Source organism: Falco naumanni, chromosome 5, assembly GCF_017639655.2.
Source record: "Falco naumanni isolate bFalNau1 chromosome 5, bFalNau1.pat, whole genome shotgun sequence".
Classification (NCBI taxonomy): domain Eukaryota; kingdom Metazoa; phylum Chordata; class Aves; order Falconiformes; family Falconidae; genus Falco; species Falco naumanni.
Window position 1 is genome coordinate 66,425,498 of NC_054058.1, and position 12,903 is coordinate 66,438,400.

The following is a 12,903-nucleotide window of genomic DNA, read 5'->3' on the forward strand; positions in this document are numbered from 1 at the left end:
CACTCTGGGACTTTATTCTCAATACAATATTTAAGTGCTTCAGCTGTAAGTTTTAAGATGAGTCAACTTGAAGCAGAGAAACGGGAGATGTCTAAGTTCCCTTGATTTGTTTCCATGTTTATAGTCAACTAACGGATATATCCTTGAAAGTTTTTATTACCCATATACCCCCACATCTCATATCGCTGAGAAAAAACCCTCGCAACTAAGGCAGGTCAGTAATTTCTACGTATGCATGTATAATGGACACACACAGCCAGATCCTGCCTGTCTAGTGGCGAGTGATGACCTTACTCGGCAACTTAAGTCACAAACACAGATTGTACCTTGGTACCTTGTACAACAACTGTCCACGACTATGTTTAATTATCAATAAAAAAATTCCTTCAGTCTCAGAGGCCAGAGACTTGTTCAGACTTTGTGTTCAGAGATGTTGCTGAGTGCTTTTTTAATTATTGTTATTTCTCTGAAAGAAGCCTGAGTGAAGAAGTGTCACTTTCATAGGAGGTCTGGGTCCTCCATCTTCCAAAAGCCTTTGTTGGCATCTTCGTCCTTGATTTCAATGCTCCTTTATAACTCAGACCTCTGAACCAAAGCTGTAAAGAACTTTCAGAGATATAATAAGTTTCTTGAAGTTTGTTAGAATTAATACAATTCATTTCCCTTCTGCTACATTTTTGCATTGTACTGCCACTTCAAACACAGAGCCCACTTAGCTGCTTCTGGAAGACTTCAGATGTCAAGGCTACGAGGTTTTTGAGCCTCTTGGAGCAGTTACAATAAAAAACTAATTTCAAATACATGCTTTTAAACAACATCTTTATAGAAAAAAGCCTCCTATAAAAGTAAAAAAAATGTTTTTCAAGGTGAATTAATAAATGTGTTGCAGAGCGACAGGTTCACCTATCTTGAAGAGACGAAAACATTTGGTATCACGCACAGAAACTCAGAGAGAACCAACACTGAGTTCAGTACTTCTGAACAGACATAAAAGCATCATCTCACATCTGTGTATGCGAAAAAACCTCAGAATGAAATTAAAGATTAAAGAAATGTAATTTGAAAGAAAAATGGAAATCAGACGCGGGAAGAGTTGTTTGTACAGTGCCAAGCCTGCATGAAATGCATTACTAACAGGTATGAAGACCTCCTCAAAGCTTTTCATCTCAGGCACCAAACATGCAAAAACTGATGGGTTTTTCACTTTGCTTATGAAAAATCCTCTCACACAAGTATTCCAGTTCTGCTGAGCTCAGTGGGCTCGTGCATTCTGCGTTTAGTCTTGGAGGACTGAACTTCTGCCATGGAAGGCTTTTCTTTCCAGGACAGAAAGACCTCCAGCCCCAAGCAAGCACAAACTAAACAGTAGGAAAGCTTGGGAGGTATCAGGCAAGAGCAGCCATCCAAATCTGCACCAACCTTTGCTGTGCCTCTGTGGCTGGTGGCTTCTTAGCTGGCACCATTAAGAGCAGTGTGATCAGGATGGGCAGGGTGCAGTGTGACAGAGGACCATGGTTCCTGGACCACCTGTGACCAAGCATACACAAGACAGTGCCTGACAAGCGGAGGGTGGGCTGGCAGCAGAAGGGGCCGAGAGCAAAATCGTGGCAAGGAAAGACTAAGCGGGGTTGCAGAGAGACTGAAAAACTGCTGAGAGGGGCAGGGAGCAGACATCCCACGGCAACAACACTCTGTGGATGAGTGGGGCTGCTCAGAGCGAGCAATAACCCAGAAACACACGGCTGGGTTGACTTCAGTCCTGGAGGAAAAGACCTGCACAGGAAGAGACTTAATGGGCAAGGGCAGGGAGCACTTAAATATTGAAGAATGCTCTTCATTGCTTTGAATTCCAATTAAGATAATTAAGTATTCTACCTGACATTCTAATAAAGCTTTTTGAATTCAAAAAGCCATTCTCATTTTCTTTTGTAAGCTCGCTGCAGTGAGAGTTCAGGTATAGCCACCTCAGAGCACCACCAGCATCCTATAGGTCTAATTCAGCTCTGAGCTCGTAGAAAGACAAAACAGCTAGTGACTGAAACACAATGCCTCAAGCCAAAAATAAGTCTGAAAGGTCAGACCTATCACAAAATGATCGGGTAAATAAGAATTTGAGAAATTCTCTTTGGCAGAACAAAGTGCAGTTACAAAGATACCTTAGGAATTAAATACTGCAAAGCACAGGAGACACCTTACATCTTGTTAGGCTCACAAGCAGCCTTTTTCCAAGCAAAGGCAAAAAAGCAGACGGAATTTTTCCCTAAGAGTTCCCATCATTAACAAATGGAGCTAAAAACAAAAGGGCTGCAGGTTTTTCTTATAAATAACTCCAGAAAAGAAGCATCAGACAGAAGATGCAGGGTGGGCAGGTTTTCTGAAGTGGCTCAGCTATGGGCTAATGGTAAAACTGGGCATCCGCTAAACACGAAGTATCTGAAGATAGGATTTCTTCCATGCCTTTGTAAGCAATTTGGACATTGGCTCCTCAAATTCTACGAAGAACAGTGGGTGCTAAATCACCTGAAAAGTTGGACACAAGCTCTTTGACCCACTTCAGTCATTTAAAATAATTAGACCCAGCTCCCTCACAGGATACCGTCACGGAGAGTGCTCTTCCAGTGCTGCATAAACATCGAGTGTTTGCCGTATGGCTGGAAACAACTCCAATGCCATGGCACTTGACTGCTACTGTATTGCTTAAAGAGAAAAGAAATGCAAGACAGGAGGAGTTCAGGCAGCTCACCTTCCTTATTTTGAATAAAAAAAAAAAAACCTTAAAAATTATTTATAGCCCCCCTCCAGCAACCTCTGCAGCTTGTGGTTTAGGCTTGTAGGTGGAAAGACAGTCTACGGGTTTACCTCTGGAGATATCTACTGCGGTGGCAGACTTGTCAACTAAGATTTCACTGAACCTCCTCCAGCAAATGGTGCACAAGTGGATTAATCCTTCTGCAAATGGTACTTGGATGAGATACCACAGGTAACTTAAAAACCAAGCAAGTCCAGTCCAACTACCTTATCAGTAGCTGCCAAGTCATTTCAAAGGTATAGCTGACTATCTTTGGATGGGTAGTTAAGTGATTTTCCTTTATTAATCCCACCTGATGACAATTAGAAGTCATGGAAGTTTGGCTTCCCTCCTACAAGCCCCATTAGTCCAGCTGGAAAGGAAATTTGAGATCTCTGTTTGGGTCACTCTGAATGTCAGAACATGACTCACTTCTAAAAGGGCAGGTAGACAGGGGAGTCTGTCCTCAGAATTAATAATAAAGTAATTATCAGGGTTGCACAAAACGTTATTCTGGAACTTGAAGGCCTCTGTAAGAAACCACTTAAATCAACAGGGAAAAACACCACCCAACCAACCCTACTGAGTATAACAAAAGGGTTATAATAAAAGTGATCTGCTTATGTGCACAAAATCACAAGTCTGAAAGCATTTCAAAGCCTTTCAGACATAACATTTACAATGATAAATGTGTGCACAGTGTGACACCCCACCCATTCACTGAAATCATGCCTTTTTTTTTTTTTTAATAATGGCACTTAAAGAGCAAAACTATTTTCTTCCCTGCCCGAAGTTTTGCCATCAGAACTTTTCTCTGTGGGGAGCAGACAGAGCTTCAGAACTTCCAGCACGTCAAGTCTGCAGATGTTTAAGCCAAGGAGAATTTATGGTCTTCCCCTCTCTGTTACCGTTTGCAATAATTTGGACAGAGCAGAGAGGTGCAGGAGAAGATGGTGCTGCAAAAATTGAGTATGCCCTTAAGCTTTGTCACAAAACAAATAAGCAAACAAACAAAAAACCCCACCCCACAACCAGCACCCAGGAGGAGCTGTGAACACTTAGAGGAGGCAAGGGGATCATTTCTTTCACTGCGAGATTAGGCATGCTTAACAGAAATTGAGCATATCAGTAAAACAGCTGCTGCAGGCAGGATGTATGCTGCCGACCTGGCTGCACAACTGCATGGCAAAAAGAAAACCCGAGGTTAACGCTACATTTTTACACACTATGTAGCAAAATCCTAATTTACAACATCAAAACCACTGAGGTATAGGTCTGCACAATGGACGAACTCCAGCAGCTATAAATGACTTTCTATAGCTAGGAGACTATTCTTTCTGTAGCCACTGTATGTGATGAAATATTTAAAAAGAGCACTGCCCTCAGCCACCCAATAAAGACTGGCTTGGTCCTTTGTGCTGGCCAGCAAAAAGATCACAAACCATGGACATATCTCCCACTCAAGCAAGGTATCGCCGAGGGAAAATACTTAGCACGCCACTTGTCATGCCAGTCCTTCCAATTAACTGGGTAATATATTATAAGTGCCTATACGACTTCTCACAATACAGGTGTTTCACACTCTAAAGAACAGCACAACAACCAGACAGACCTTTATAAAGTTATCGGCATTGGCTTTTATGCTCGCATGTGCCATTCTGTTTTATAGCCTCCAAATCATGTAATTTTATCCTTTTCCAGTGATTTCTCCAAAGCAAAGTGACAGTGCTCCAACTTGAAGACAGACTTTGGGATGGACCGGAGAATGCAATGAATTGATATGGAACAGGTAGCCCACGACAAGGTGACATAAAAATTGGAAAGGAAACCATTTACTGGAGTAGCAAACAGGTGGACATCTCTACTGGAACTGAAATAACTGTGAAGGAAAAAATCTGACACAGTAAAACCTGGGGAACAGAAGGGGACAGAGCTGTGAAGGGTATCAGGAGATACAGACATAAAGTTTGAACAAATGAAGGATGTCTGATGCCCAGAGCATTAGTTGACATCAAATAAAGGTCTTTAACACAGCCACTTTCTTTAGACAGTGAAAGGTTGATTGGCAAGTTGCCTCTAAGGAAGAATGAGGCCAAGATGACTGTCTTAAAACCACTTTAAAAAATACAGCGATACCCAGTTTGTTCTAGGTTACCTTTACAGACCTTGTGTCCAGTAATTGGAAACCTGTTGACTTGCAGAACGGACCCAACTCCTCCTCCGCGACACAGCTCAGCCAGGGTATTGCTTGACTTTCAGAGGAAAAAAGCCCGGGGCTGGCCAGACACAGGCTTTGTACTGCACTCCCAACTCCAGCCCGAAATATTAAGGCACTTGAACATTACCACTTTTGAAAAAACAGCCCTTTTGCTTTTAAGCTTTGTGAGTTTCAGTATAAAAACACACATTACTCACGGATTCCAGTAGAGTCCTCAGCCAGTAAAGCTTTTCTGCTTACACGTATTGCAAACCCCCAGTTTTGACAACTGAGCGCCAACTTGCCAGAAAACGCCACCCAGCCTACCTGATGGTAGTACCGAAAATCACTTCCTACCTCTGGTGTCACCCTCAGTGACACACAACCACTCCATCAACTGAGTTCTCTGGGGAAAAACTCTGGGAATAGGCAGACCTAAAAAGGTGGTGCAGATCAGACAAAATAATCTAACAGAGCTTTTTTTTATAAAATAAGAGATTGTGATTTATTTTTTTTTTGTAAGGGACAATACTGCAAATGATTCTAGAAGATACTGTGGAACTTACAAACACAATCCTCAAAGTGGATGGTTTGTGCCAGAAACCAGCTCTCGGCCCCCTATGGAAGGAGTACAGACACCCCAGCTCAAAGCATAGGCTCCAATTCTCTGCCTCATCTCATTTCAAGCAGAAAATCTAACAAAAGCAACATATTATCGGGAAACAAGGGGGTATTTACCTAACCAAATCAAGCATGTTGTAGCTACATCTGACCTACTGCCAGTCTGAGCTGGCACATTTCTGTGGCACACACAGCATTTTGCAAAAAATGCTTGACTGGCCCTGCGTGTAATACAGCTTTTGTTGCTTGGTACTGAGTAGAAGGAACCTATGACTTTGGATGGTAGAGACTGTACAAGTGCCTCCACACTACAGCATCCTTCACCAATTGCAAAATTAAATTGGTTTTTGTCAGAAAAAACAAAATCTTACCAAAGAATTTCTGACTGACTATGACATTCAGAGTATAAATGGTTTGGTGGTTGGTTTTTTTGTGTTTGGTTGTTTTTTTTTTTTGTTTTGTTTTTTTTTTTTTTTAATTTGCACATTGTCTGGAGAGATGAACAGCTGAAAAGGCAAACAGTAACCTCTGATACTAGCTGCTTCATCATGATCCAAATGAACAGCAGAAACAGCGGCAAAAAAGCATCACAACATCTCTGAAAAACACTAGTTGGAACATCATCAGAGTAAGCGAGGAGACAAAAGGATCAAGCACAGCTCACCTTGAGAAGGCCAACAACAAAATCAATAAAATAAACATATTTTTTTTAAAAAAAAAAAGGCAAGAAAGAAAAGCCAGGACAAGATACGTTCACTTTCAAACTATTCAGAACGTGTAGTTTTGGATCTTCTCAAAGCAACATTGATTTCCTACTAACATATTAACTCCACAAGCACAAAGAAAGGCAGTCAGTGTTAGCAGAGAGACTCAGACCTCTCGGGAGAGGGACCTCCACATTCCCTGCTGCGGTAAGAAGTCCTCCTGGCACAAAGCAGCCAGAATATGGCTGCTTTCCCCATAAATCTGGTGTCTTTCCCCAGCACACCAGATTTAGCAACCATTTAAAGGCTATCCTGAAATGACTGCAATTGTATCTCCAATTTCAATTGCTGGCCTAGTCATTTCCTCATTGCAACTCTGCCATTAAAAGCATTTGGATTGTTTTAATATTGCCCAACAGAAAAAAACAAAACCAAAACCAACCCCCATGCAGCAAACTATGCAGTAGCTTCATGCCATCTAAAGAGGAGCCTAGACTATACTTGGTTAAGTAACTGTTAAACTGTAACTATGCTACGTTTACAGAGCTTTACAAAAATGCAGCATTTAAAGGACTACAAAAAAAAAATAAATTATATTTTCCTCTCACTGAAGTATTGAAAGCAGAATGTACTCTGCTGGAAATGAAACGGTGGGCGTTTGATGGCGTATTTTAAATAGTATTCCTCTTTGTGCATGCAGTGTAATGCCACCCAAGGGGGAGATTAAAAAAAAGTCTGTAATTTGCAAGTCCATTTCAAAGTCATACTGAGGATGATGCAAAATTCAGGATAGGATTCTTGAGAGAAATCTCCCTGGAAAATGTGTATGTACCTCAGGGAAGCTTTGGATTTGCTTCCCCACACTGGAAGGCTGTTCTGTTTTTCGGCATTTCAGTGTTGCTTACTCTTTGCATCTAATTTTGGAATTCTAGAGTTGTTTATTACAAAGGTGTATCCTTGAGTGACAACACTGTATTTCTCTTCTGCAACCTCCAAGATTTCTAAAAATCCCTTACTATTAGTCTTGAAACTTTTATTGGTAGTGAGGATATAGCAGTCACTCTTTACCATAAGGGATTAATCCTGCCGTCAGCTATTATGGAGGTAACCGATATTTACATGTGTGAAAAACAGGATCGCCCACGCTGGTCTGATCATTCTCAAACAACCGCAAACAACATCATGCTTTAAGGCTTTAGGTAGTCATCAGCAGGGATTAAGAGGGAATGCTCTCCTTAACAGACTTCTGGCTAAATGGGTTTTCTCTTTCCTAAGTGTCACCTCCCCTGAAGGGTTACAGGCTGGATCTGGGAAGAAGAAAAGGGCAAGATTATTTTTCTGAGTTCGGATTCTCTTCCTTAGGTGTCCGTGTGAGTGGATGCTTAGATTCAAACTCATCACCAAATGTGATGTCAGGAAAGAATCTCCCCCTGGGTCAGATGAGGAAGGAGCAGGGATGGCTTCTATCTTTGCTTGAAGTGCATAACATGGCTTGATTATAGAGATAAGCAACTTGATCATGCAATCACATACCACTCATCAAAAAGGTTAGAGTGCCAGTGATACTGCAATCCTTCCCCTCTTTTTCCCACAACCACAATTTGTACTGCAGAACACTGAAGTGCTTCAATCCAACAGTGAAATCTTTAGATTTAATCTAGCATGGCATCAGAGTGCGAGAAAAGCAACCACAGAAGAACACAGCACATACCTAAGTGATTTCCTTTTTCTCTCAAATTCTCATTAGCTTGATTTCACTTGATTTCTGCCATACAGAAGTTAGATGTCTTCCCTTAGTCGTCTGCATTAGTGGAGAGAGTGTTGCATTAATCACTCTCCAAATCCTGACCTTGAATCTTTCTCACTAACCACAAGGAGAGCCATGACAACTAACTTGGACGAGAAACCTACAGTTCATATAGCTCAAAGCAAGCAAATTTTGGAAAAATATGAAACCATAGGAAGAAAAATGTCTCAAGTATTTTATGTTGATACTTACTGCTTGAATGTTTTCAGACCAAAGAAAACAGTGACAGAAAAGCTCTTATGAAGATATTTAATCCATTACACCAAGATGATTCCCTCTACCAGCAAGAAACTGGCACAGCTGTGTCTCACTTTGCATCGAGGGGGTTTTTGTTACTGGTATGAATGACAGATTTGAATCTGGCAGTACTTTCAGTCTGGTTTGTCCAGCTAAATGAAGATAAAAGTGTATTTTGCACTACAAACAGATGACATGGCACTTTTTTTTTTTAAAAAAAAAAAAAGCTCTATACCATCCTCTAAACATGTAAGACACAGCAGCTAGACTATTATTTTACACTTTGATCAATGCAACTCTGCAAGTCTGCCATGCCAATAATTATCCTCTTTTGAATTGGTGTTTGGTGAGATTATTAGAACAAAACCAGGAAATTATAACCACAGTTTATACTCCTAGCTTTCGCAAAATATAGGTTAAGGTTTTGCAATGTAGGAAACTATAATCAATAATCTTGCTGCTTCTTTAGTAATCCAAAAGCACTATCTAGATTGTAGCTGTATTGCTTAGTCTAAAAATTAACATGTACAAATTAAATAGAACATATGTCAAATAGATGTATAGACACAGTATTCATATATGAAAAGTAATTATTTGTGTTAAGAACAAAAGTCCAGTTTTGAGCTACTCAAGAATAAAGACAAACAATATAAGCTTAATTATTATTATTTTAACATGTTAAAAATACAGTCACATCAAAATAGGATACACAGTTATAAAACTGTTGCAGATGACATAAGAAAATAGTGTGTATATATTTTATATATAAAAATCTACAGTATTTACTAATGCTGATACGTATTTTGGAGCCTTGTATTGCTTGCACAAATGAATTGTACAGCTTTGTTATGAATTACAGAACCACCATTAAACACTGAGATTATTACACTTAGCCACAATATTATATACATATATTTCTAAGCTGCTGTAAGCAATCAGAACTAAGGTAAGCCCAACTCATATTTGCCTTCACAAGTTCAGTTTAGGGTTTCAGTGTAGTGTTTTGCTACTATTCGCTGCAGTTGGCAATTTTTAAAATATAAAATTGCCGAGTTCATTAAAAATTACACCAGACATTATATACACAAAAAAGTTTTTTGAAATATACTAAGTAAATGTTATTTCCATTTGTAAAAATTGTTTTATTTCTGTACCTTAAAACTTAAAGAGCCAACCTGCAGCAATAATAGGCACTAAAGCTCATTATTCAAAAGAAAAAAAATAAAATAAAATTCAATTTCTATTTTTCTCAGTTAACAAATCTTACAAGAAAAAAAACAACCCCAAGACACCTTCCAAACTAACCAAAACTGGTGTTGATACCAATGTTTGGTACAAGTGTTAGAAAAATGTCTCTGTTAAGCACTCCAAGGACCTCTTCTGGCAAGATGCTCACCTGCCTCAGCCCCACTGGTTTCACTGAGGTCAGCGCCTTCAGCACTTCCCACACGGCACCCAGCAGCTCGCAGGACCACATCCTGCCTCTGCCACTTAACCTGCATTTTCCTTCCACCCCCAATTCACAGTCAAGGAAAGGAAAACATGAAATAGAAAAGGCTGCAAACACTAATTAAAAATACTTGCATTACTGGGAGTTTAACCTTCCTATTAACAGTCGGGATCATTGTAGTGTAAAGCACCACACTGTCTCTCAGCAGCCTGGTAGCACAGCAGCGCATGCCCAATCACAGACACGAACCTACCAGCTCTTTTGGGGTAAAAAAGGGCAAAAAAAAAAAATAAAAAAAATTGACATGACAAAGCTTAAGAGAAGGGACACTGCATTACTCACACACCTCAGGGAATTGAGCTCTGACCAAATCTCGGACTCCTGCGTGTACTTCACAGGAGTGTGGAGGAGCTGGTCATTCTCTGATACCTGTGAGATTTGGCCCTGCAACCAGTTTCATTTGACACCACAGCATGGCAAAAAGCAAAGAGTGCAGCACCATTTCTGTATCTGGCATTACTCTTGCTGTGCTCCAATATTTTGCATATAGGACAACATTCTGAAGGTAGATTTGGGTGAGAAGGTAAAAATTACTCACTTTCAATGCACCTAAAAAACTAAACACTGCCCTGAATTTGAAGCACCATTTGTTAGCCAGACTGGAGAGACATTTTTGGCTTTCTGCTTCTGCCTGCCTGCTCCTTCTTGCTGAGGAAAATGACAAACAGTAGTCAAAGGAGAGGAAATGAACTGTCACGTAAGATTAAATTAATAATCCCAAAGCATCTCTCCTGCCCAGAACAGATACTGGGATGCTGAGGCAGCTGTATAAAAATGACAGAAAATCCCATTCAAAATGAATGGTTTCTCAAATAAATTACAAAGAAAAATTAACATGAAATAAAAGTACTTCACAAGCTTTGCACAAAGTTAAATGCATTTACATTTGAACTCTCTAACTCTTTTCCATACGCGTTTGTGTAGTATAAGTGCACACCTGGCGCTGCGCACATGCATCTACAGTGCATTAACAATGTCAGTCAAAATAAAACTTGTAAATGTGTTACAGGTTTTAGGCAGACAGATTGTAACCCAAATTATTTAAATGTAAGGAACAATGACAGTATTAACCACACGGCGCGTATGATCTTATTGCTTTTTTATGTGCATCAGATCACTTTCAACAGCTTCAATGCAAGCCTAAGAACTCAACTACCCTTCAATGAAAGCCTGAAACATCCTTCGTAGTAGTGTTGTTCTTTTTGAGACTCGTGTGAACTGTCTGCATTTCATAGAAGAACTGAGGTGGACTACTACTAACACAGCAATGTTTATCTGGTTTTGATTCTTGCCATTTTACTAAGTACAGACAGATTCTCAGAGAAGCACGGATTCATGCATAGACAATCCATCATTTCTATTTCGATAGTGCTGGGCTTGAGCTGATGGGCTTGAACATTGGTATTGCGGTGAATCATGCTCTTCAAAGTTTGGGGAAGTTCTGTATCTTATTGGACTGTCCACAGAAACAGCAGGAAGACTATGGTCTTGAAAAGGCGTTGACTGAAAATTCTGGTATTTCTGGAAATTATCCAAGTGGCCTTTGTTAACGTCTTGGCTCCAGGGCTGCCTGTAGGGTTCATGTCTGTAAATATATGCAGCATCTGGCCACTTTTTATCTTCTGGTAAATAATCCACTGGAGGGATTATGAATTTGACACCTGCAGGAGGCCTTGAGTTGCTGGTGTAAGCATCGACAGGGGCTACTTCTACCTGACCAGGGGTTGGTGAAAGAGGATTTTGGCGACTGGCAGGATAGGAATTCATTTGTAGTTTATCTGGAGAATAATCTACTGAAATAAAAGAACCATACAGCCTACCAGAAGGGCTGGTTCGATTCCCATGGTAATGCAGAGGTACAGAACTTGTATTGCCTATACTGGAAACATGCTTTGGAGAATTTCCACGGTACGTAGGTGGATTACTATAACATGGCAGTGGGTGTTTTACATTCAGTCCATGAGGTGGTCCATCAGCTTGTGATGGGTATTTTGGAGACCTGGGTTGTGAAGTACATGTGTAACTACTGGGTATTTTTAATGGAGTCGGTATTTTTTCAGTTTGCTTTCTTGGACTATTGGAATATGTTACATGCCTAGGGCTCTGTGGACGAGCTCTCTCAAGCATATCTTCAACAAGATTCTCATTCTCAACTTCCGGAACATTGTCATACTGTGATGCATTAGACCCTCGCTTACCTTCATCAGCATCCAAAACCCTCATCTTTTGCTTTACATTCAAAGGCTGCGTTTCTCCAGGACTTGGTGGTGGGCCTGAAACTGAATGGTTTATTTGCCTTCCTTTCACCTCTGCAGTAAGTTTCATGGTCTTTTCAATTATTCTGATGTCAGACGGTTTATTCCACTTAGGTATAAATTCCCTTCTTGTATTTGAAGTAGCGTTAGAATTTTGATTAGCAGCTGCGTTATTATATTGTCTTGAGCTGTCTTGCTCTGTTGGCTGAGGCTTTCTTCTAGTATCTACCTCGTTCTTCGGCATACTACTTTGTGCCTCTACTGGTCGAGCCTTCTGCTGTTTTAAGGAAGGTTTCTTTTCCAGTGAATTAATTCTTTTTCGGTTATTTGGTGAACTTTCTGGTTCTTCCCCTGGGATTGGTCTCCTCTCTGTCCTTCTTGTTGTTTCTGTACCCGTGCTGTTCTGTCCATTAAGCATTGGAGTGGAGTTAAGCGTAGCAGGCTGAGGCCCTAATGGAATCTGCCCCAGTGGCTTCTTTGGAAATTCATCTTCTTTACCTAAAACAAGAATAGTAATAACACAAATTCACCTTTGTACAGAAGTCTTGTTAGATCTGTTGGTCATGCAAGCAAAAGCACCTATTAACTCTACTACCTGGGCCTCTCTCTGGGTCACCATTCTGCTAAACACCTCAAAGGTTTTTGTGTATACTGACACAGAACAATGATTTTGTTTAGGCTCTCACCTCAACCAGTTACTCTCCTCTTCCTTTCTACAATTGATACAATCTTTCCAAACATTTGCTCATTCACGACACTGGTGCAAAAGAAATCATTTCCCTGG

General features: G+C 40.4%; 1 protein-coding gene across 4 annotated transcripts in view; it reads right to left on the bottom strand.

The window, feature by feature from the left end:
• Positions 1–8,574: 8,574 nt before the first annotated feature.
• USP6NL (USP6 N-terminal like) overlaps positions 8,575–12,903 on the bottom strand; it is a 130,925-nt gene continuing 126,596 nt past the window's right edge. For all 4 annotated transcript variants that reach the window (XM_040595096.1, XM_040595093.1, XM_040595095.1 and 1 more), the window contains one exon: positions 8,575–12,617. In XM_040595096.1, the coding sequence (XP_040451030.1) occupies positions 11,182–12,617 (1,436 nt within the window). In that variant the 3' untranslated portion in view covers positions 8,575–11,181. The remainder of the gene's footprint in view (positions 12,618–12,903) is intronic.